Source organism: Nannospalax galili, unplaced genomic scaffold (genome assembly GCF_000622305.1).
Source record: "Nannospalax galili isolate Female #2095 unplaced genomic scaffold, S.galili_v1.0 scaffold115, whole genome shotgun sequence".
Taxonomy (NCBI): domain Eukaryota; kingdom Metazoa; phylum Chordata; class Mammalia; order Rodentia; family Spalacidae; genus Nannospalax; species Nannospalax galili.
This window is the reverse complement of record NW_008340588.1, coordinates 583,326-609,665: the sequence shown is the minus strand read 5'-3', so window position 1 is coordinate 609,665 and position 26,340 is coordinate 583,326. Positions and strand designations below refer to the sequence as shown.

General features: G+C 38.6%; 1 protein-coding gene across 1 annotated transcript in view; it reads right to left on the bottom strand.

The window, feature by feature from the left end:
* Dnah7 (dynein axonemal heavy chain 7) overlaps positions 1–26,340 on the bottom strand; it is a 285,457-nt gene that overhangs the window by 245,027 nt on the left and 14,090 nt on the right. Inside the window, exons 3-9 of the mRNA XM_008835602.2 lie at positions 21,510–21,572; positions 19,207–19,315; positions 16,578–16,725; positions 7,765–7,852; positions 6,653–6,833; positions 4,585–4,660; positions 681–806 (exon numbers count right to left, since the gene is read on the bottom strand). Of these exons, the coding sequence (XP_008833824.1) occupies positions 681–806; positions 4,585–4,660; positions 6,653–6,833; positions 7,765–7,852; positions 16,578–16,725; positions 19,207–19,315; positions 21,510–21,572 (791 nt within the window). The remainder of the gene's footprint in view (positions 1–680; positions 807–4,584; positions 4,661–6,652; positions 6,834–7,764; positions 7,853–16,577; positions 16,726–19,206; positions 19,316–21,509; positions 21,573–26,340) is intronic.

Here is a 26,340-nt window from a genome sequence, read left to right as displayed (position 1 = left end):
CTTTCTTTCTTTCTTTCTTTCTTTCTTTCTTTCTTTCTTTCTTTCATTCGTTCTTTCTTTCTTTCCTTCTTTCTTTATTAATTAATTTATTTTTAAAATATTTTACTTATTTTTATTTTATGTGTATGAATGTGTTCCCTACATGCATGTAAGTGCATCTGTATCCTGCAATGCCTGCAGAAGTCAGAAGAGGGCATTGGACCTCCTGAAAGTGGAGTTAAGAATGATTGTTAGCAACCATGTAGGTGCTGGGGACTGAATCCAGGTCCTCTGCAAGAGCAGCCAATGTGCTTAACCGCTGAGCCATCTCCTCAGCCCCCACTAGGGAGCTTTACCTTATGCCACTCACTTGGGCAGTCTGTACCATGTTTCTGAGCTGTTCAGAGGATTGCAGTAGCTAATGTTCTAGGTGACTTAAAACAAGATATGAACACTCAGTCCCTTAACTATGATTAAAGTATATGTGGTAATTGGATAAGGAAGACAAATGCAACAGAGTTAGATGTAAAAAGCATGTTCATTTATTACTCTCCATAACTGCATATTACTTACTAAAACCATGCTTGAATACCTACATTATATTTGTAACTTTTAATTTTCAGTTAAAATAGTAAAAGAAATAATTCAGATATGATTATAAAGAATCTCTTTAAAAATTCAGTAAGGCCAGAAATACTCACTTAAAAGTGCTGTGCCACAAATCTAGCACAGCCAGCATCGTAGGGTTCATGGCATTCAAGTGATCCCTAATATAATTATACGCAGATAAGAAAGATTTTCGCCAAGGTTTTGGAAGAACTTCCATTCTGAAAACAAAGAGGAAATAGTTATCTCCTTTAAAAATCAAAGGGAAGTCCTGGGCTGGGCATGTAGCTCACTGGTATAGCACTTTCCTAGCATGTTCAAGGCCCTGGGTTTGATCCTGAGCACCATAAGAAGTATTTTTTATAATAAATATGCATTTTAGTAATCTTTATTTTTATTCTAACATGATATATTCCTCTTGGGAATAACAAAATATGCAACTATATTTTAAAATAGATAAAATAAATACTCTGTGGTTAGTATAATTTCATATAACAATATTATGACATTTGATGTAAATCATAAGGTGACTAATCTTTGCCTTTCAATATTTGGTCTTATTAAGTCTATAAATAACTTACAGTGATCAAATGGCTACAACAGCTAGGTAGCTTTTATACAGGAAGACTCTTAATCTCTTAATTTCAGGATACATGACATTTAAATCTTTGCTTCAGTTTTCAAAGGGTTAAAGATGTACACTAGCTTGCCTATGGAAGCGTCCTTGGCCTTTCTGTCTGTTAACGTGTAAGGATCATTTACAATTCTGTAACATTCTTATTAGAAGACACATTTATTCTTTGACTCTCATGGATTAAGTAAATCATCTTTTGTAAATAGAAGACATGCCATCTTCCTCCCAGAATACAGATGTTCCCTGACTTATGGAAGTTGGACTTTTGTGTTTTCTGGCTTTCTGATGGTAGAAGAGCAACACATTTCAATTTTTGTCTTTTCCTTGTCTAGCAGTATGTTCCAGATAATCTTCTCTTGTGATGCTGGGCAGCAGCAGTATGCTACAGGGTAGCCAGCCCTGCAGTCAGGAGTGTAAACACCTCAGGGTCTGCAGCACACTGTGTCACTAAGCTACATTGGTCAGAGGTCAGGTATATGAATGCAGTTTTGCTTTACAGTATTTTCAAGCATCTGTGTACTTAAGCTTGTCTATTTTATGGCTATAAGTTTTTATGATTTTAAACATTTGGTTTAAACATTTGATTTTAAAGATTTCCAATGACACAGTAATTAGAAAAACATAAGTTCCATATATGGGCAGCATTTTATATCATTAAAAAGAAAATTATTAGTGAGAGAGGGTTATCTAAATAGCATCTCAGATTTAAGTCAAATGTCTAGAGATTTTGATCCCTTGGACCATTACAAAAACACCAGTCATGTTAATTTTTCCTATTGGATGTTTAAGACCATGCAGGTGACCAAAATTATTTTTTTTTCTGTCAAGGCCAACTGAGGATCAAATCCTCGTGGGTCCCAGGGGCTAGGGATGAGCCTCTGGCTTCTTTAGTCTTCCTTTTTCCAATTGTTCTATCTATGTGAGAATGAGTCCAAGGCCTTGCTTGACCAAACCCTGGCTTAATTTCAATACTACAGTACCTACCCATAGGTCCCGCAGCCCACTATTGTTTTGACACACTAAAACCCAAATGATAGATTACTTTCTTCTCTCCCTCACTAGAAGCTATCTGGGAGGGAGCTTACACTGTGATGAGTATAGCCAGTTCAACTGCTATCAGAGTACCTGAAAGTAGATCCTAGGTATACTACTCTTGAATTCAGTCTTGGAGGCCACAGAAAAAAGGAGGAAGAGCCCAATGGACGGATGCTCTTGTAAGTCCATCAAAAGGTGTGATGAACTTTAATTCATACATTTTAAATTCTCTTTTGTTCTGGCTTCTCCTAATTCTCTGCCTTGGGCTTATAATAACTTCCCCCTCATATCTCTACCCAGGCACCAGCCAAGGACTTCCTTTCCTACCTACACTTGGCTGTTTACAAATGTAACCACTGATACAATTTCTAGGTCCCCTAGATAGGCCATTGGAGGATACTCCAACTACCAGACCTGACAACTCTATCCAGCAAGAAGAAGCCAGATTTGGTCATTTCCAGTTCCCTATATGGCAGTTAATGCTAACTTTTCAAGGAGAGATGATGATGAGGGGGGAATGTTACAGTAGCCTTGATCAGGGTTTGAAAGAGCATTATAGAAAGCTATTTCTCTGACCTGGGAGACCTAACAATCTAAACTACCAAAAAAACATAAAAGAGTTAATCAAGTTGGGTCACTCAATCACCTAGCCAAGGGACCACCCCTCAGGACCACTACCTACCCCCAAACGCACACACTAAGGAAGGAAGGCTTACCTTAAGACATAGTAAAGAGAGAAGAGAAATAATTATCCCTTTAGTGAGGTGATGTACTTTTCCTTCCCAGAATTCCCATCCCTTAATTCAGTCCCGACAAACCACCATGAGCTTCTGTTGGGTTTGCCCACCTTTCTGAGTCCTGACTCAGAAAAGCACAATTTTCCTTTTTCTTTTCATCTGTTTCTTCAGATGGTGGCTAGAGCCTAAGGGTGCCTTCTGTGGTACTTTTGGCCTTTTCCTTCTTTCTCTAAAGTTCCTTTTCCATCCATGTGGCTGCTTGTCCACCAAGCAGACATCCATACCAGCTTAACTCAAAGTGCGGGGCTTTTTCCCCTTCTCTTCTCCATTCTCCTCCTCCAGGCAGCTGCTGAGATTCCCAGCTTGCCTCTCCTGGGTCTTTTCTTTTAGACTCTAATAGAATTGCCCTCAACCTTCTGTTTGATTCTATTCTTAAATTATTTGATCAGTGAGACAAAGAAACGCAAGATGAGACACCAAGTCCCCCAGTATCACCCCTAGCAAAAGTTGACCTTGGGTTAAAAAGGACAAATTTGGTCTTCTTCCCCCCTTTCTACCCTATAACTACCACACCTGTAAGTGGATGAAATGCTCTGGTTCTTATGCTAGAGACCCCTTCATAGATATTTTCCCAAATAAAGCCTGTGCTGTTGTTGAGGAAAAAAATCCTGTAAGTTCTATTTTTCAAACTATTTAAGAGATGTATTCTAAAATGTTATTTTTAAGGAAAATAAATGGTGTTTGTTTCCATATTGTCTATACTTTAATCCATCAATAAATTAAAATCCATTTTTGTCATTGTTTCCAAAACGTTTTTGTGCAAATTCTCATCAAGCTTTTAGCCTCTACCACACCTGAAGCCTGTGCTACTCCCTATGGAGATGCAAAGGCCTATATTGAGTTCTTTCCACAATGGGTATTTTTTTGGTTTAGTTCGTTTTTGGTTTTGATTTGATTTTGAGACAGTGTCTCATGTAACCAGGCTGGCCTCCAGCTCACTGTGTAGCTAAGAATGCCCTTGAACTTCTTATCCTCTCTCCTCCATCTCCCTAGTGTTAGATAACAGGCATGGGCCACCACATCCAGTTTATGCAGTGCTGGGATCTAACCCAGGGCTTTGTGCATGCTAGGCAAGCACTCTACCAGCTGAGCTACATCCCTAGCCTGACCACCAGTGTACTTATGTTTTAACCATACAAGTATTCATCTATCCAACCATCTATTTGCCTATTTATTAATCAATTTGTAAATGCAACATGTTATGGTTCAAATGTATAAATAAAGATCACAAGAACAAATTTATATATGAAATACATATATACACAGATATAGATTCTATAAGTATGTGTTTAATATATAAATTACAAGAAAATATGTGAGAAAATGTAGCCAGTTTATAAAAGCATAAACTTGTATCCATATGGCAGGTAACAACTGTCTGTAACTCCTTTTCCAGAGGATCCGACACCCTCTTCTGACCTCCTTGGGCATTGCACAATACAAGTGAATTTATACATGCAGGCAAAACACACATACACATGAAATAAAACAAATAAATAAATAAAATTTCAAAAAAGAAGCCCTGTCACTTACTCAGCACGATGAGGTGGAAGCTTGCTTGCCTTTGTATCATCATCTTTTTCTCTCGGGTCTTTTAAAACAAAATCAACTAAAAGACAATTGGAAAGTTTTGATAAATAACCTTAAATTAATTATGGCATTTTTCCAAGAAAACTAATATTATTAAAAAGAATCACCTAAATTATGTTAGTTTTGAATAAAAAACAATTGTGTATTTATTAAGAAAAAATTTTTAATTTATGAGAAAAACTTATCAAGCCTGTGTCTTTTAGAGCATATGTTCCCTTTCTTAACAATGTTTTTCTGTTCTTTCATTGGAAAATAAGTGCCTTTAATATTACATTTTTCTTTATAGCTATTCCATTTCAAACATTCCTGTTGAATTGAAAGTCAGGAAAACAGAGGAAGAGCACTGAAGAAAGGTACCTGTTCCTTTATTCCCTTTCAAATTGCATAAGAACATATAACAACAGTATTGTTACGAAGCCAGTAAAGATACCTCTTCTTCAGTCCTCTGTGATCTTCAATTCACAATGAACTCTAAACTTTCTGCCTCTCTTTCAAGATGCACATTCTACAATGCAAATATATTATTACCCTCTTGCTTACAATTCTTCAGGCTGCTCTTGACCTTCAAATGTCTTAGAGAGACTTATAAGTCCCTCTCAGATAGTGTTTCTTTCTAAAATGCACCTTATACTTTGGTCATCCAAATGGTTCATGAGCCTTTGGAACACATCTGCCATCATCTATGCCACTGCCTGGACGGAGCATGTTATCCAGTTCATATTTCTCATCCTTCAGACTCCATTTGGGATCTGGGAATGGTGGCACATGCTTGTGATCCCAGCACTAGGAAGGCAGATGGGGGAGGATGACAAATTCAAACCAGCCTGGTCTACATAGTGAATCTCAGGCCAGCCTCAGCTACTTAAGGAGACCATGTCTCCCTCCCTACACCCCATTCCAGAAACCTAGAGTCCTTCCTAAATTAGGATGACCTGTTCTTCTCTTCAGTATGCCCTCTATTTCCTCCTCACAGCATTTGATTCACAACTTTACAGTTTAGTGATCTGTCATCTCTCCAATTGCAGGATTTGGCTACTCATGTTTATATTACTTAATAAAACTCTTAAATGTAGTCAATGGCATTTCTCTGAAGTGTAGAGCACTCCATGCACTATGATTTCACCAGTTTTTAACAGAGCATCCATTGTGAAAGCTCTACTAATCACAACCAACTGGAGAACTTAAAAAAAAAAGATTATTTTTATACTTCAATTATTTGCATATGGCTGTGTCTATGTATGTGTCTGTGCATAAGTGCGGGTGCCTATACAGGCCAAAAGAGTGATGTATTCCCTGGAGCTGGAGGTACATGGGCCACCTAACATAGGTGCTGGAAATTGAACTCTGAACTTCCACAAGAGCAGTACACATTCTTGACCACTGAGCCTTCTCTCCAGTCTTGGAGTACCTTTATAAAAGTACAGATTCCAAGAATCTGCCTTTAGGAATGTTAATTTAGATTGGGCCAGAAATGAATATTTTTAAAGGTGATTCTTATTGCCCCCTCAGACTTGGAAGATCAAGCTGTTAGTTCATACCATGGCACAACAAACTTCTTATGTAAAACTCATATGATAATTTCTCCCACTTAGTAAGCCACAAGGTCTCTGTTACAGCTGTTCAGTCCTGCTGTTGTAACTCAAAAGCAGCCTTAGACATGTGTTAAAAAAAAAAACAATTGTAGTTGCATGCTGATAAAACTTTATTTACAAAATGGACAATGATTAGATATGACTTCTAAGCCATGATTGGCCACCATTTGATCCACAGGAAAAATGTAATTAATCATATTTGAATTTATGGCATCAATTTTCTTAATGCTATTTGCTAATGTTTAAATTTCACACATACACACACACACACACACACACACACACACAGGTCTTGTCTTTTATACCTATACCAAGATATTCTTGAAGCAAGGGACCATCCTGAAAGGAGAGACTTTCAATACAAAAATCACTTTAACACAACATGCACTCAAATTAGAAAACAAGAGCAGCACATTTACCTATGGATTTCTTTATACTGAGAAGATAATCTTGTCTCATCTCATCTGAGAGCAGCATTATGCTGTCAGTGAGGGCTTTCAGATGCTGTGGAACTAAATCCAACACATGTTCTAGCCAAGAATCCTCCATTGGGGCTATGTGATCTGTATCAATTCCATGGTGAATATAATAATAATACTTCTACAGTGAGGAGGTGGAGAAGATGCAGATGAATTAATGTTACAATAAATTATGCTTGTTAAGATAAAAAACCACAGGAAAAAAATCAAGTTTGAGGAGAACTAAGTAATTTTAATCATAAATGGGTTTTTTTGAAATTCATATAAGCATTATTTGATATCTCTTTTTAAAATGTGCTATTAAATAAGAATCAAGGCACTCTTCCCAGTTCATTACAATACTATAAAGTATTAAGCTGTATTACAAAGTACATGATGTACTGAACAGAGTCCATCCAAATTGACAGTGTTTTAAAAATTTTTGAAATGTTAAGTTTTGTTCTTTTCTTTTTAATAATCAGAAGTCAATCCCAAAAGGTGCGTATAAGTCAGAATCCCTATTCATTAATTCTAAAAATATATAGCAAAATTGAAAATAATTTCTAATTGGTCTACTACTATCCTACATTAAAAGTTATAAATGCTATTATATGAGTCGTTATTCATTTTAAAACCTCTCATTTCTCTAATAGCAAGTTTAAAATATTTACATGCACTCAGGGATAAATCTAAACTTCAAGTTATTTTCAAATCATCAATATTGAATCTTTTTGATATTTACATTTTTAAAAATTCTTATGTATTTGAAATACTTGAACCAGTACTTCTAGAAGAAATTGATGTAATTTTTTAAATGAACACTATCATAATTCAGATAATTTCTCATAATTATATGGTTGAGACAGACGTTAAGATGGGAGCAGGCAAATTTGAGATTCCTTAATTGTGGAGTTAAATGACGAAGAAGAGAATGTTTTCTGCTTTCTTCTGTTAATTCCACTAGAGCAATGTTATGCAACTCTCAATTTACTCCTAAATGCACAGAGATCCACCTAAAAGTATTTTCAGGTCTTCCCTCTATTTTCAATTCTACTGGCGAAAGAACTCATTACCAAAATGTCTTTCTCTATTGCAGAAGTGGTCATTCTTGAAATCACGTTTTCATTGGTAACAGCTGAGTCTAAACCATCAACTTGTTGCCTACGAAAATGATAAGCACAATATTACTCAAAAACATACAAAAGGCAGCTTAGGGAAATAGAACAGCTTGTTGAGGACTAGCTTTAACTTCTAGACTATGATCTAGACCCCAGTTTTGCCTGGGATGGACACAGATCATTGGTGCTCTATGAGAAAACTCATCCCCTGACTGACTGATGAGCCAAAACTGGAGCTTTATTGCATATGCTTCTAAGATGCTATACCAAAGTAGGTATCCTGCATGTATCTTTTAGCTGTCTTCTGAAAGTCCAAGAATCCACTATTTTGTGAACTTTGTGCTTATGCTTCTAAAAATACATGAGAACAAAAAAGAGTCAATTTAATTTAATCCATGATAGGTGATCGATAAATCTTTGCCAAGTAAGAAGATGTGAATATGAAAGTAGTGGGATCTTCCAAGTATTCAGTAGCTGGAAAGGGAAGAATTGATTATTCTAACTACAAACATAACCTCATTCTTGCACAGAAAAGAGGAACTAACAAAGCAATACTGGATTTCTAGAATCAAGAAGTCTGGGTTCATATTCTGCCACTGTATGGTGCAGAAGCTTAGTAAGCAGTGTTCATTGTTGTTAATGGAAGAAAGATTCATCTTATTAACCTTCCCGCATCCTGAGCACCACCCATACTCTGTGTAAATAACACCTAGAAGCCTGCAGCAAGGCCAAAGTATGGGAAGGAAGAACACTGGGGCCATAGGTACATTAGAGAGTCAAGCTCCTTTCAGCTCTACATGTCCATGAGTCTATAATTCTAGGGATATGGGCAAAGATTCTACTTACCAGAAATGGTAACAATGACTACTGATCACCTAAAATAACTCTGCAAATATTATTTCTAACCCTCACATGTACCATTAAAAATATAATTGTTCTCACTTCACAAATGAAGAAACTAAATCTTAGAGAGCTGAAATAACTTCCCCTTGGTTATATGGCTAATTAAGGAAGGAAGAGGAAGCTGGTCATCACTGGAAGGAAGAGGAAGCTGGTCATCACTGTGAGCCTCTGAGCAGCCACACTCTTTCTGGGAGAGCAGCATTCCATTTGAAACTAAAGTAATCAGAATAGAAGGCCAAGAAACACAGGATAGACTGTATTTCTCAAAAATGAAAAATAACTATATTAATATTTTTCCTGTCTATCAAATGAATAGAGGCTTTTGGTTTAAGATAGCGGCATGAAAATCCCCTTTTCTAAGTTGCCCTGTGAAAATGGAATGATGTGATTTTAACTTATGACTGAAGAGACTTCTTAGAAGAAACCCAGTCACTAAAGAAATAGAGCGACAAGTTTCTGGAGCATGAAGAGACAGAGGACAAACAAAACAGAGTTTAAAATGCTACAGCCCATCTGTCACAGAAGCAAAGCAAGCAATGGGCCTGAACCCTCCAGAAAGCCTCTCACCTTGGAGGAGCAGGTACCAAAGGAGGAGATGAGCAGGAAGGCTGGAAACAGGAAGTTATCTCAGCAGTTCATTCTGCAGCATTTTAGGCAATGGAATGGAAAATCATACATACCCAAAAGGGAAAACTGTACTGAGCATGGCTCAGAAAGAAGTAGGGAACACGACTAGACTAATATCAAGTAAGTTAATTGGATTAGTAACAAATAATTTTCCCAAAAAAGAAAAGTTCAGGTCAAGGTGGCCTCACTAATGAATTCTACCAGGGCACAAAGCATACCAGTTCTACAGAAACTTCTTCAGAAAACAAAGAAGGAACAAATCACATTCTCAGTTCATTTTATGAAGCTAGAAGAGATTTGATATCAAGATCAAAAGACATGACAAGAATATTACAGGCCCAAACTGTTCAGACAGTCAAAAGTCCAACAAAGTATTAGTAAATCAAGCTTTCTTTTCTAGCCCAACAAGATGCTGAAAGGAAAGAAGGCCAAGAGAAAGAGGGTAACCCTACAGTCACAAAGAAGCAAGAGGTCCCAAAGGTAGTGAATCCTGTTTGAAAAAAGCCCAAGAACTAAGGCACTGAACAGGACATCCAACCGAAAAGAAACCTCACCCGCTTTGTTCGATATCCCCACCCCATCCTGCTGCTGAGGCCAAGGGCTCTCCTCTGTAAGGGGCTTAAGTGCCTCTTGTAATTAAGCTGGTTATCTAAGCCTTGGCCAAACAACTTCCCAGCTTCTTAAACTTATCAATAAATACAGGCCAGAGCCACAGCAGAAGAAGCAGAGGTTGTTGGCCTGGGCTGCAAAAAAAGCTACTGGCAACGTAATATCCCTGTAAGAGACTGCTTGTTATTCAGTAAGAGTCCATACTGCCACAAACTTGATAGAGAATATGAAGGCTCAGCTAGCAGTGACTGCACATGACATAGACCCCATTGAGCTGCTGTTCTTCCTGCCTACCTTGGGTTACAAGATGGGCATTCCTACTGCATCACCAAGGAGAAGGCCGGGCTAGGGCAGCTGGTCCATAGAAAACATGCGCCACTTTTGCCTTCACACAGGTTAACTTGGAAGGCAAGGCAGCTCTGGCTAAATTGGTAGAGCAGTTACTATCAGGACCAATTATAATAACAGGTACAATGAAATCCACCTTCACTGGAGCGGCAATGTGCTGGGTCTAAATTCTGTAACTTTCATTACCACGCTGGAAAAAGCAGACCAAAAACTCTCCACTAAACTGGGTTAAATATTTGCCACTGTTTCCATGTGGGTTTTTTAAATGGCCTTTAGTGTTAGTTATTTCTCCCCACATTCCTTCCTCTGCCCTGCCCTCCCATTCCCCAACCCCTTTAACCCTTCCTACTCTATTATTTCCCTTTCCCCCTTTATATCACTGCATTCTGCCTCACCTCCCAGGAAGTCCCCTGCCACATAGCCACAGTTTCAGAGAGCTTCAGAGGCCAGGCAGCATGCAGCAGGGATTCCCCTGCCTAGAGAAGGTCCTGATGGGCCATTGCGTGAAGCTGTGAAGGTGAAGTCTGGTTGGCAATGGAGACCCCAAGAGGTTTGTGATGCCAGAGCTGTGAGGAATCTGCCAAGAAGACCTGCATACAGGGAGTGGTACCAGCACAAGACAGAGATGCGTGTTGCATGCAGCAAAGCTTGAGAGGCTGAGTCATCTAAGCCCTTTGGAAGGAGAGTCCCAGAAGTTGGATGTGGAGCTACTGGATTTGGTGTTTGCCCTTCTGGTTTTCAGTCTTGTTTTGGTCCAGTATTTCTTTACTATGCCTCCATTCCTCCCTTTTGAAATGGTAATGTGTACTCGGTTCCAGTGTATGTTGGGAATATGTAATTTGTCTTTTGAGTTTATAGAGGCTTACAGTTCAGGTATTTACCTGAGTCTCAGAAGAGACTTTGGACTGTGGATTTTTGAATAATATTGAGAATGACAATGACTATGGGGACTTTTAAAGTTGGACTAAATGCATTTTGTATTTTATATGGTCATGAGCCTATGGGGGCCAGGGGGTGGAATGTGATGGTTTGAATGAAAAGTCCCCCATAGGCTCCAAGTATTTGGACATTTTGTCCCCAGATAGTGGCGCTGTTTTGAGAGGTTTTAGAAGATGTGGCTATCCTGGAGGAAGCACATCACTGGGGATGGCCTTAGAGAGTTCTTAAGCCTTGCCAGATCTCCAGTTGCTCTCTTGCTTCCTGTGCCTGCTTGAAGATGTGAGGAGCAGCTTTCTGCTGCTCCTGTTCCAGCCACCTCCAGCCACCACGCCTCCCTACCATGACAGGCTGTAATTCCTCTTGAACTATAAGCTCAAATAAACTCTTCCTTCTATAAATTGTTTTGGATGGTGTTTCTATCACAGCAAGAGAAAAGTAACTAATACACACACCAAACCCAGAAATACATTATAGAGATTGTTTGCAATGACTAGGTGAGAGGAATACAAGGTTACTTTAACAGATGAAAAGCCATTAGTGACATATATCTTATGTTGATAGAGTAAAGGGAAAAGCCAAATGGTCATCTTGGCAGACATAGAAAAAGCACTTGACAATAAAACCTCTCAGCAAATTAAGAAAGGGAGGAGAGTCGTCAGCCTGGTAAAGGGTTTCATTTTACTTTTCATTTTCATTTACATATTTATTCAGTTCATAAATTCCAATTTTATGTGTTCTTTTAATTTAGTTATGTATTTTTTCATTATAAATGGAAAATTGTAATGATATAATTATAGACTAAAAGATGATGTTGTGATTTATTAATGTAATACAGAATAATTAAATCTATAACATATTGATTACCTCAAATACTCATTTTCTCTGGAGAAAACATTTGAAATTTTCTCTCAGTGATCTTTAAATGTATGATACATTACTATTTGCTATATTACTCCTCATTTTGCAAAGATGCTCCAAGAAAAATACCCCTTATCCATTCCTCCTGCATAATTAATGCTCTGTGCCCTTTGACCACCATGACCCCATTTCCACCCCATCATTGGTGACCATCATTATACTCTGTGCTTCAATGAGTTTGTTTCAGAGCCTCCATATAAGCAAAACATGGTATTTGGTTTTTTCTATGTATATTTCTTCTTTCTTTTATTATAAATGAAATTCTCTTCTTTTTAAAAGCTTAATATTTCATTGCATATGCATTCTATGTTTTCTCTATCCATTCATGTGTTGATAGATGTTTAGGTTAACCGAATCATGCTACAATGACCATGGGAGTTCATCTATCTCTTTGACATGCATAATGATTTCAAATATTTGGAGTAAATGCCCATAAATAAAATTGCACTATCATAGGGCAATTCTGTTTTTAATTTAGTTGTTTTAGACATGTCCACATGTTTTTCCAGAAGAGCTGTACTTGCCTACATGCCTTCTAATGGTGTGTGAGGATTTCCTTTTTTTCATAAAGCATATCTTAAATATGTACAACTAAAATTTTATAAAAATGTGAGAAACTGCTTTGACTCTAATTCCATCTTACCAATTCTCTTCAACAGTGCATCAAAGGTCCTGAGACACACAAGAGAAAAAGAAAATCAAAACCATACAGATTGCCAATGAAAAAGAACTACCTTTATTCGTGGAGAACATAATCACACATACAGAAAATTCAAAGGCAACTTCTAAGAAGTCCCAGAAGACAAAAGCAAGGAAACCACAATGGGATTTTTTTTTCTCTTGGAAGAAACTGACAAGCTGATTTGAAATTGTGTATGAAAATGTAAAGGCCTAGCATAATAAAAACGATTTTGGAAAAGAAAAATTTTTGAGAACTACCTGATGTCAAAACATACTATAAAATTAGAATAATAAAAATAAATATTAGTATTAAGATATGCATACACATCAAAGGAACAGAAATTAGACCTCCATGGATAGTCCAATGTTTTTTTTTTTTTTTAACAAAGACAGCAAAGTAATTCAGCAGAAATGGTCTTTTCAACAAATGGGACAAAAACAATTAGTTATATATATGGAAAAAAAAAAAAAAAACCCTGAACCTTCTATTTTATCTCACACAATGTACTTAAAAGAAATTGAAATGGATTAAGAATATAAAATGTAAAAGCTAAAACTATAGTTTCTAAAAGGAAAAAAAATGTAAGAGGATGTCTTTGTGACCTGGAGTTAAGAAAAGATTCTTTTTTAAAATTTTTTTTATTTATTTTTTTGGGTCTTTTTGAGACAGGGTCTCCCTGTAGCCCCAGCTGTCTTGGAACTCACTATGTAGACCAGGCTGGCCTTGAACTCACAGAGATCCACCTGCCTCTGTCTCCCAAGTGCTGGGATTAAAGGCGTGCACCACCTAAAAAGTTACTTTTATTTTATGTGTATGCATGTATGTAAGTGCATTCATGTCATGCAATGCCCATGGAGGACAGAAGAGGGCATCAGATACCCTGGAACTAGAGTTACAGACAGTTGTTAGCTGCCATGTGGGTGCTGGGATTTGAACCCGGGTCATCTGCAAGAACAGTCTGTGTTCTTAAGCACTGAGCCAACTCTCCAGTCCAAGAAAAGATTCTTAGCTATGACTTTCTAAGCATGCATAATAAGAGAAAATGGTGATAAACTAAACTTTACTACAATGTAAACCTTTTCTTAACAATATCAGTAAGAAAAACATAAACCACAGACTGGGAGAAAAAAAAAATTTAAAAGACATATTGAAAAAGACTTCCATAGGAAGAAATCAATTCTACCAATGCAGTAATAATAAGACAAACACAATTTTCCAAAAGGGGACAAAGTATTTAAAGAGACCTAACTGAATAAGATATGTGAATGACAAACAACCACAATGAAAAATACCCAGCACCACTAGTCATTAGGGGAATTCAACTTAAAGGCATTGAGAGATATAAGGCATCTACCAGAAAGACTATAAATGCAAACAAGACCACAGTGGAAGCGTGCAGAAGTCAGTAACACATATTGCTTGTGGAAATGTGAAATGGGGCAGCCACTTGGAAAATAGTGATATCTTTAAGATTTAAACATACATCTAAAATATATTCCAACATATGCAAACATACATCCACAAAGACTTCAGTCAGTATCATTCATAACAATCAAAACCAATGCTGGATTATAATTTTAAAAGCTCTTTTTAAATGTACATCTGAGCACATAAAACCAACAAAGGGTACTTAGAAATAAAAATAAAATACAATGTCAAGACAGAGCTAGCAAAATCCTGAGGCTATGGTTATGCTTATGGGTCTGGGGCCTTGGCTTTTCATATCCAGGTGACGAAAATGATCTTTAAGCTGGAGTGAAATGGGAAATTCAGGCTGAGACCCTGTATCAAGCTGAAACCCAGGACAAGCTCTTGCTTCAATCAAAGGAGGCCTAGAAATGACAGAAGTTATATCAAGAAAGCTCCCCTCAGTCACTCCATGCTTTGATGCCCTGTGGGGTTTGACACAAGCCCTTTCTCTGACTGACCAATCAGCACAGCATGAGGATCCACATTACCTAGATCTGTTCACTTTCCAAAGAACTCTCCATTCTCTATCCAGTAACATTGGGTTATCACCTTTCTGTACTAATTAATGCTAATATTTTTATGTAGATGATTTTTTTGTAGTTTTGAGACAGGGTCTTCCTGTAGCCCCAACTGGCCTGGAACTCGCTATGTAGACCAGGCTGGCCTTGAACTCACAGAGATCCACCTCCCTCCGCCTCCCAAGTGCTGGGACTAAAGGCATGTGCCACCATGTCCCGCTGTATATGATTTTTTTTTTAACCATACAGAGAAGGGAAGAAGGGAAGAAGGAAGAGAGGAAATGAGGAGAGAGAGGAAAGGAAGGGGGGGAGGAAGAACACCTGTCTTGCCAGGTCCCATGGTGGCACATGTCTGTATTACCAAGACTAAGATAGGACGATCCCAAGTACTGAGCCAGCCAGTAAAATCTTGTCTCAAAATCAAACTAAAAACGGGGGCTCCTCAATAGTAGAGCACTTGTTTGGCATATGAAGCCTTGGGTTCAATCCCCAACACTAGAAGGGGTACAAGTTTTTTTCTAAGAATTTGCAACTGCAGGCTTATTCTCTATTGATTTGGTGTTGATTTGGTGCCTGTGGGATCCAAATGTGCCCATACCAAGAAAACATCTAAAATAACATGAATGGGCTGAGCTGGTATCTGAGGAAAGCAACCTCAAAGCCACTCTTGCATCATAGCAAGATGCAATGGCACATGCCTATAACCCCAGCATTTAGGAGGCAGAGGCAGGAAGATTGTAAATTTGAGACTAGCTAGAGATACACAGTGAGGCCCTGCATGTAAATAAGGAAGTAGATACATATTTACAATCCACATTTTCATTCCAGCTGTGGGAAAACAATCACCTCACTTGCCCTTTGTAAGCACTCAAAGCCCACTGCCCCTCCTTCCAGAGGGCCAAACAGGGACTACAGAGATGGCTCAGAGGTTAAGAGCATTTGCTGTTCTTGCAGAGGACCTAGGTTCAATTCCCAGCACCCACATGGTAGTTCACAACTGTCTGGATCTATAGTTCCAGGGGTTCCAAAGCCCTCTTCTGGCCATCTTGGCCACCTGCATGCATGTCGTACACGTACATAGATGCAGGTAAACATTTATACACATGAAATAAATAAATATATCTTTTTTTTAAGAAGTCAAACAGTAAAGTGCCTTCTGGAGGCAGTAACAGAATTCTGTGGGTGAGTCACCACAATGGGTCATGAAACTCCACCTGCTGCATAAGTAGTTGCTTACACCCTGAGGGCAAAAGAGAGCACTAAACAACTTGCACAAAGTTGTGTGGAAAGAAGGCAAAGAGGAAGTAACCCGATTCCACACTTCTCTCCACCAGAAGCTCTGAAACTCAGGCCAGGCACACCCAGGCTCTGCTCATATGCTGACCATTCCAACCTACTTCTAGTTCTCTGTGAGGAGACCCATAATGTCATGGAAGTCATCATATCACCTGCACAGACAAGATGGTGGGAAGAGGATGGGATAACTAAACATATAGCCACATGACTATAACCAGAACTCCCAGAAAGTCTGCTCACTCAGCTAACATCAAATAACAGTGTGGGCACTTTTACAAGTGATGGTATTTAAAAGTGGGTCATGCTTAATAAGGTTAAACTCAAACTATTTTTACACTAACCTTATTGTAACAAGGTCTTGCAGCATCCTTTAGAGATGCATAGAATTTTTATATATTCAGATAAAAATTTCCAGGGGCTTTACTAGGGTAACATACTGGATAGCTTATGGAACTCACATGATGACATTCACAAGAGTGCTTCTGAAGTTTTCTCGTTCTTTTTGTGGAGATTTGGCCTTTGATTTGGAAGTAGATGGTCCAGCACGGTTGTCTTCAATTTGGTCCAATAATTTGCCTTTTCTTCCAAAGTGCTGTAGGTATTCAGCTTGAATTTTTTAAAAAAATCAAATTAATCATTTAAAAAGTAAGTTAAAACATGTAAGTACTTAAAAAAGATGCTACAGCACCATACAAGAAAAGTAGCATGTACTTTTAGCTTGTCAGAAAGTTCTAATGTATTTTGTTTTACTATCAGGAAGTTAGACTACTCTTAATTTATATCATCATCATAATAACAGAAGCCTCTATTTTAAGAATACTCTGTTGACTCATTGTGTTTTGACTAATAAGCATTTTCAATTATCTTTGCATTATTGTCTCTTAAAATGACCAAGATTAAAGCTATGATAAAAGCAAAACACTATTCAAGAAAAATTAAATAGAATCATTTTAAAACATGTTAATGTTAAATGTAATCAGTTTGATAAATACTGTTCTTTAGAGTTTAAAAAAACTGTGTATATATCTGTGTGGGCAAGTGTATGTACAGGTATGTACACATGTGTGTGGAGGCCGGAGTCAACCTCAGGGTATTCTTCAGGTGCCATCCACCCTGCTTTTTGAGACAGGGTCTCTGTGTGTTAGAGGTCACACAGAGGGCTAGGATGGTCAGCCAGTGAACCCCAGGGATCTGCCTGCCTCCATCTCAGAGCTGCAGTTACAAGGGCATGCTGCCACCTCTGGCTTTTTATGTGGATGCTGGGGACTAAACTCAAGTCCTCAGGACTTCATGATTTATTGAGTTATCTCCTCAGATCCTAGAGCAAAAATATGCTTAAATGACTAGTTTAGAAATAATAGCCACAACTTTAGAAATTCTTAGAAAAAAAGTTCTCAGCCTTTGCCACAAGAAGCCCATCAGCATTGTTGAAGGAGGAGGGCCTCATATGACCTCACCTCGCCCTGAGGAGCCATGGGCAGCTCACAGTTGCTGGAGAGGGGAGTCATATTTGAATCTCAGTGGTAGCCACTAAGTAGTAAGGTGCCCTTGTTCAAGTAAATTACCCAAACCATGCTGATGCAGGCAACCCTAAGTAAATGCAGTGATCCACAAACATAAAACTTGTAAATATGAGAAAGTAAATGTTATTAAAATATAACTTATGCAGTGTTGGATATTTTGTTACAATAGCAGGAATGGCCTAGACAAGCCTGCTCCCCACACTTGTCTGCTCCCAAGTGCAACCCCCATGTGGCCCTGCTGTTCTTCCCCAGGATGAATAAATGTGACTAGAGTCACTGTTGGATCCCATGGGAGCTGGAAGACATGTTCATTAACTCCCAGAGTGACAGAGTAGAACCTTTCTTCCCAGAGCAAATAGGCGATGGTCAAAATAGATGATGGAAGCAAAGGATTGGAAGGAAGAGGCTGTGAGTCAAGGAATTGTGTCTTCTAGGCTCTGGAAAGGGAATGGAAACAGAGTATCTGGGAGGGCTTCTTGAAGCAGCCAGCCTGTGCACACCTAGATTTTACCTGATCCCCAGACTGTAAGACAACAGATTTGAATTATTTCATCCCACCAAGATTGTGGTCACTGACTCTGGCAGCAATGGGAAACAGGTGTATTTTCTTGTCTTCCTCATCAAATCTGTCACTATCTGAAATGACTGATATGGTAAGCTCTGTGAGAGGGGGCGCCATGTCAGCCTCTTATGATATCTTATTCCAGATCTGCCTGGCACAGCTGTGTGCTCATTGGAGCCTTCCGAATGAGCACTGAATGAAATGCTGCAACAAAACAGCAGTCCGTGCATGATATCATCTGTGCTTCCGTGCCTTGCTAGCCAGATTAATCTTGGGAAGTCTGATATGTATTTATTTAAATGATAGGCAGATAGCCATATTTTAAATGAATATTCTTACAGTATTTTACATGACATTATTTCTGAAATTTGTCTTTGTTCATGAGTAATGGGAAAAATGAAAGGTTGACTAGTAGGATCTACAACATACAACTTTCCCATACCCAATTCACTAAATATGGACCATGTATTTCACAGTTTTAGAGGAAATGACTGACAAATAAAGATGACTCACAAATTTCCCTAGACAATTCTGCTAGTAAAGTTCCAAGAAACTGGATATTCTGTATACTACTAGTATTTTACTTTAAAATATTTACAAATATTCAACTGGAAAAAAAAAGATGAAAATCAGAGTAGGGCTTGGGAAGAAGGGGTTTGGGGTTCAGTGAGAGAAGGAAGGGGATGGGAGACAACAAAGGAGGAGAATATGATCAAGTACATTATGTACATGTGTGTGTGTATTTGCATGTAATGAAATTGTGAAAGAATAACTTTAAATAAATAAGTAAATGTTTCATGAAAAGCATCCTAATTTCTAAAATATAAGCTCTTATAGAGTATTTACAATAGTCTGAAATAACTAAGAACTAGAATCAATTGTTTTATGATGGAAAACTTTCAAAAGAAAGTTTTCTAAATGACATATGTCATTTATATTTTATAGTTCTATTGCTTTATTAATACCCATGTTTATTTTAATTAAGAAAATGAAAGTTCTTACCATATGACTGCTCATTTTTAACACTAAAGGGTTCTGGAATCTGGTCATCCTGTTTTAGAGACAAATGGAATGAAGGAGCCGCCTGCTGCCACTGGGGCTTAATTCCTGTCTAAAATATGACATTTGAACAGCATTAATAAATAATACAGAAAAATCTCATTTAATACATGAGTATTCTCATGAGCTGCATAAACACTGTCCCAAAACACTTCGGGACTTTCTGGATAGAGGTGCAATCACTTAGCAATAACAAAATTCCTGCTGCTAGCTGGCTATGGGTTCCTGTTGTCCATTTCACACAGTCACTTATTCCCCATGTGACCAGTGTCTATAAAACTTTATTTCAATTTGTGTTTAGCTGATAAATAAAAACATAAAACTATACATAGCAATATATATCAATGGGTACCATGAAATATTCCAATGTATGTATATACTATGTGATGTCTAATTAAGAGAAGCAGATTGCCTTTAAAATTTATATTTTCTTGGGCTGGAGAGATGGCACAGTGGTTAAGAGCACTGACTGCTCTTGCAGAGGACCTGGGTTCAATTCCCAACACCCACATGGTAGCTCTGAACCGTCCTTAACTCCAGTTCCAGGGGAATCCAAAGCCCTCTTCTGACCTCTGCAGCATTGCACAACATGGGTGCACTCACATACACGCAGGCAATACACTCATACACATAAAATAAAAATAATAAAATAAAATATTTTAAAAATTTATATTTTCTTTATGTTGAAAGCTTTCAAAATTCTGTTAGCTTTCTGAAGTATGCATTACATTACTGTTGTTTATACTCATGCTACTGTGCATTACCCAACAGACCTTCTCATCCTGTAATTTAGTGTTCCCCTGCCTCCTACCTCCTTGGTACAGTATAGAGGTGTCTAGAAATTTATTTCTTCTAAGTTGTCAAATTCATTATCACACAGTTGCCTCTCATAAGCTCTAGTCACCCTTTGTGCTTCTGTAGTGTTAGGTCATGATCTCTCATTTTCATCTATGATTTTGAATCTTCTTTTTCCAGCCCTCGTTAAGACTTTGCCTATTTTGATAATCTTTTCAAGGAACCAAATGTTTGTTTCTTTCATCTTTGGATTGTTTTTTCAGTCTCCATTTCTTTCTCTCTCTTTTTTAGATTTATCATTTTTTATGTGTATATGTGGTCTGTGAAGGGTAAGCCACATGTATGCAGTACCCATGGAAATCATAAGAGGGCGCTGGATTGCCTGGAGCTGGAGCTACAGGCAGTTGTGAACCTTTCATTGCGGGTGCTAGGAACTGAACTCAGGTCCCTTGCAAAAGTAGAAGCACTCTTAACTGCAGAGCCAGTTCTCGGGTCACATTTTATTTATTTATGCTCCATTCTTTACTATTTCTTCTACAGATTTGGGGTTTAGTTTGTTCTCATGATTCTAGTATATTGAGATGCAGTGATAGACTTAATATTTGTGATCTATTTCTTTGATGTGGGCATTGATTGCTCAGATCAAACCTGTTGAATTCCATAGGCTTTGGTATATTATGCTTAACTTTCATTTACTTTTGAAATTTCCTACATGATTTGTTCCTTCATTTATTTGTTGTTTGAAAGTAGGTTGTTCAACTGTTTGCTACAATTTTTTTGTAATTTTTCAATTGTCTTATACTATGTTCAGGGGAAAAAAACGCTCCATAAATTTCATTTAAAAACAAAAGAGAGTTTTCACTGAAACTCCCTTTAACTTTTACTATCAGAAGATACAAAAATAAAATTTGTTGGAATTAAACTCGACATAATTATGAGAGTGAGATCTAACTTGTCCAATACTTTATTACCCAAAAATGTCTATTACCTGCCTTTTCCATCTTGATCATTTATAGTCAAAATATGAAAAAAGAAGCCCAAATCCAAGAGATCTTCCTATCACAGCCTTCTAGACCAAAAGGACCATCGCCAAAGAGCTAATAAAATCCTGTTTCCAAGCAGAGAATTAGAGGCCCCACAAGGTCACAACTCCCCAAAGGCCACAGAGCTTTGCTCCCAAACCTATTTCTTGACAGTGACATTCCTTCTGCTAAACCATCTTGGCAATTGTTTTATTTAGAATCCTTAAGTATTCTGTACATACTAGTAAATTGTAGACACAATGACTTTACTTATTTCTTAAGATGTCTACCTTGGAGAATTTGTCCATCAGAAAAGAATCAAAGTATAGCACAAAATCCAAAATCAGAAATTCAGTTACTTCTTTTTAAGTTTGGAAACCAATAAACCTTTTGAAAATGGCATTTTTAAGTAGTGCATAAATAAATTACCGTAGTTAATTGTGGTAAAACTCTTGCTGGTAGTTTGGGTTTTTCTTTGCTGGCTGGTTTGTCCTACATTAAAAAAAAATATGGGGAAAAAACTGTTAACACAAAAGTTGATTCACTCAGTCACATTTTAAAGTAAAGAAATAAAGTAAAACATGCATTAGCCAAAATGTTCAAAGGTTAGTCCTACCACTTTTAAAATTCTTACAGACTGTCTTAGCTTTGCTTTCTTTGGTGCAAGGAAAATAGTATTCAGCAATACTTTCCAAAAACCTAAAAATTAAAAAGCAAGCAAAGCCTTATACTCATTTCCTCCTGAGAATTTATCTGAACTTAGTATGTATGGCTTACTCAACTTCACCTCTCCTCTACTAAAATGCAATTTTCCTTATTGACATACTGGAATCATCCCTTCCCAAAGTGACATGTTCCAGTTAATGCACCCAAAATAACCATGAGTAGCATTTGTGCTTTTCAGCAGTAACCTTAGAGAAAAGCAATGCTACCTCATTTGTAGTAGAGATGATTCCATGGTAGGAACACCACCCAGCTAAGAAGCATGGCTGAGGGGGACAACAGAATGTTTGGCTATATAAAGCAGACACCAGTTGTGCTTTAGACCAAATTTCAATGTTTTGGCTCTCAGCTGGAGATGCCTGGAAAGAGGGAACCTCAATTGAGGAATTTTCTCCATCAGATTAGTCTGTAGGCATGTCTATAGGACATTTTCTTGGTTGCTGGTTGATATAGGAGGGCCCAGCCCATTGTGGATAGTGCTATCCCTGGGCAAGTGGGTCTGGGCTATATAAGAAAGGTAGGAGAACAAGCCAATGGGAAGGAAGCCAGAACACAGTACTTCTCCATGGTCTCCACTTCAGTTCTTGCCTCCAGGTTTCTGCCTTCAGCTCCTACCCTGGCTTCCCTCTGTGATGGATCATGACCTGGAAGTTGTAAACTAAAATGAACCCTTTCCTCACCAAGTTGCTTTGGTCCGTGTTTTATGACAGCAATAAAAAGTGATCTAGAACAAATAGTAAACAAGGTCCTTAAGAGACTAGAGTCACAGGTGGGGCTAGATGAGCAGCTTTTTAAAATATGCTGGCAGCAAGAGATAGGGGTCTTGATTTACAGACAATGCTATAGCAGAGGGTCACCTCAGCCTTCCTGAGGGCCAGCTCTGACTGCACTGCTCAGAAACATTAACAAACTCTCCAATGAAGTAGACACAAGTTTTCATCTTGGTTTTAAAGCGCTCATCCATGTACTCCAAATTATCTCACTTTCAAGCCTCCTTTGTTGCCATATGATGTATACTACATGATTAAGGCAGGTGGTTAAAGGCTAGAAATGTTCCTCCATCGCTCTTACCCCTGCTGCTCCCACAAGCCTGAAGGCCACCTGCTTCCAGTAGTGTAGCTGTAAGACAGAAGGGCGCCCCCTGATGCCTGTCACATTTCATGTGAGGAAAAGGCCATTCTGTTGGGTAAATTCTCTAAAATTTGGAGGGCCTCATCTGTGATTCCAAATGTGGCTGCAGTGCACAGTTCTGTGCTACTTTCAACTCATGACAGTGTTTTGCCTCAAGAAAATGATTTTTCTTCCTGCTGGGGAGCTCTTCCAATGCCAGAGCATGGAGCTCCAGGAAGAGTCCACTCTGTCCCCCCACACACAAGCAGCCACAAGAAGATGAGAATGAGCATCTCTGTTTATTTAATTTCTATGTTTTTAATAGATCTGGGTAGATTGAGGACAGAAGACAAGAGAGCAGGATAATGTAGGCGCAAATATATTTCAGAAAAAAATTAAAAGAAGGAAAACTATATTTAACCCCTATCTGAACAAAGTTCCAGATTTTTAACAAGAAGATAGTCATATTGGTGACTTTGTTTGGTAATCAAGTAACTAGCAATTCTCTAACAATACAGGATAACGGAAGATGGGTAGATGCTATTTCTTGGATGGGCAGTTCTAGGAAGTGTTCTCTCATCTCAGGTCATGACAGGAATACCCCAGTTTCCTACTGGTACAGACAATTCGACGTTCATGTTGCTAACCCTTTCTTTGTAGCTCGACTCCATTCTCCCACTGTTTCTCCTTGGCATCGCTTTCCAAATAAATGAACTGTATGCAGGTCCCTTCTGTCAGGTACTCAGTCACAGGATATCAAGGTGACAGAATTCATGCTCGTCTATCCTTCCATCTACCCTTTATTTCTCCACTCTCATCTTTCGCCATAAAGTATTTAATGTTCACAAAAGTGCCAGAAGTGAATTGTATGAAAAGGGCAAGAAACAGGTCACTGCTCACAGGGGCTGAGCTTCGCCAGTGCTGGGTCAACCTCATTTTCAACTACAGTGACCAGAAACACGAAGGTCTGTCATGAAAATCACTCTCAGTCCTAGGTTCTCCTGGAGAACGTTCATACAAGTACAGACGCTAGTATTTAAATAAAACAAAGCAGTGGATTATTTTTAAAATATCTTAAGAGTATGATTTCTCCTAGTAATACCCAAAACATCCTACCTAGTTGAGTAACACATACTCAACTATGAGGACATTAAAAGTTTTTAAATCAGTCAACAAAGCATTTTAGACCATGATATGATTGTTTGATTTGAAAGGATTATGCATCTCAAACATAAATATTTATTCGGCAAGAGAATTTAAATTTAATACACCAAAACACCCCAACAGCAACTGTAGGACCCCCAGACTGGGGTACCCTACGTTCTCGGGAGGTCGCACCCCAATAACTCAGTCCTCAAACCAGAAGATGCGATAGCAAGAGGTTTTATTATTTCATCTATAGATGGTCTTCCACCTTGATCAAAAGGGGAAGTCCAGATTCAGCTTAGAAGCTTGCTTATATAGACAGAAACCACAAACCACGAACAGCAGAAGTGGGAGGGGGCAAGCATTCAGGTTACAGCAGAAGTTAGGTCACAGCAGAAGTGGGGGATTTTTCAGGTATTTTTCCAGCTTACGGAAGCATGAAAAGGTCATCTTTTCTTCTCTACAGTTAGAATTATTTTCCTTTTACTTCCTTGTACAGTTTCCCAGAATATAGCCTGGGAAACTTAGTTACCTTAGTTTTACTTTAATCTGGGGGGCTTTGATTTATGATTCCATCATTTCCCCCCTTTTCTTGTGAGAAGATTTTAATCTTAAAATCTACAGGTTTTCTGTTCTGTTTAGAGCATGGTATTGCTGAGTAAGGACCAAAGCCTGAGTCACTGATAATCAATCCCTAAAGAATTGTAGCAATCTATTGAGTATACATGGTCCGAAAGTTAAAAGAAGAATTATTATTATTAGGGGGCCTATTAGGTTGGACACTAAGGTAGTTAACCAGGGGCTTTTATTAAACCATCTTGTGTGGATTCACGTTCTTTGTGTCTTTTATCTAATCTCTGGCGGAGCTTAGACATGGAATCTTTAACAACTCCAGAGTTATCAGCATAAAAGCAACATTCTTCTCCCAGGGCCGCACAGAGTCCTCCTTCCTTGAGGAAAAGCAGATCTAGCCCTCTTCTATCCTGTAGTACTACTTCTGAGAGAGAGGTTAGAGATTTCTCTAGGAGGGTAATTGACTGTTCTATTACCTTAATGTCTTCATCTACAGCTTTTTGTAAGTCTGCATAATATTATGGTCCTTGTATTAAGGCTGCTGTGCCAGTCCCCACCCCTGCTGCCACCCCTGCTCCTAGAAGTATTGCTAGGGTGAGAGATATAAGCTCTCTTTTATATCTGCTTGGGTGTTGCTCAAAAAACTGTTCTAAGGAATCTGCGGGGTGATAGAATACTCGGGGTAGTTTAATCATAACACAGTAATCTTGAGAGGTGTTAAGGACCATACTAGCTACACATGGAGTTAACCCAGAATTACATGCCCACCAAGTCCCTTGTTGAGGTAGGAGATAGTAATTTCCTTCCCCTAAGGGTACAGGTATAGTGGAGTTGCAAAGGTGGGTGTGAGTTGAAGGTGAGTTTCCTAGACAGAGTCCAGGTCCTGAGACTTCTGTAAGAGTTAAGGGATGAGGGGTTTCCCTATGGCACTGATTGGTTGAGGTGGTGTTGTTGAATGTTCCTAATGTAGCTATACCTTCATAATAGGGAGGTGCTGCTGCTAGACACAGCCAACAAGATTCAGTTAAATTGGGGTTTGTCTGTCTGGCCTTATATGCTCCCTGAACTAGATTGAACAGTCGGTTTCCCATGGTTGAAACCTGTAACCTTGGGTAACGGGTGGTCTTTTCTGACAGGATATTAGCTGGGGAGGTGTTAGGAAGAGAGTTGGGGAAGTGCTGTGAGGTAGCTTCAGGTATTAGGGCTAGCGGGGGATCTGGGTAGCTAGGGATGGGTTTTTGAGTAGGCAGGACGGGGTTGGGACCTATAGCTGTTGGGTAGGAGGAAGTATCTCTTTTAATAGTAAAAGGGAGGCCATCATCTGCTCATTCCTTATATAGTCTAATTCCCCAAGAATACCCCTTATCCCAATCTGTAGCCTTTTTACCTGCTGTTGTGAATTCTACCCAGAGGAGGTTGCACCATTTACCTTGACAGGCCTGTTTATGAGTAATTTTCCATTCGTCAAAAGGGGTATACATCCGATATCCCTCTATCAGACGTTCTAAAAATCCTGCGGGGGTTTCATTTTCTCCCTGGGTTATAGCACGTACCTTTGCCAGATTGGTTGGGCACCTTCTGGCCCCTTTGAGACCCACTAACAGAGTCTGGTGATAAAGACAGAGATGCTCCCTACCTGCCACAGTTTCAGGGTCCCAGTTGGGTCTGGTCAGAGGAAATCATGCGTCTATTTCATTTGGGAGCTGAG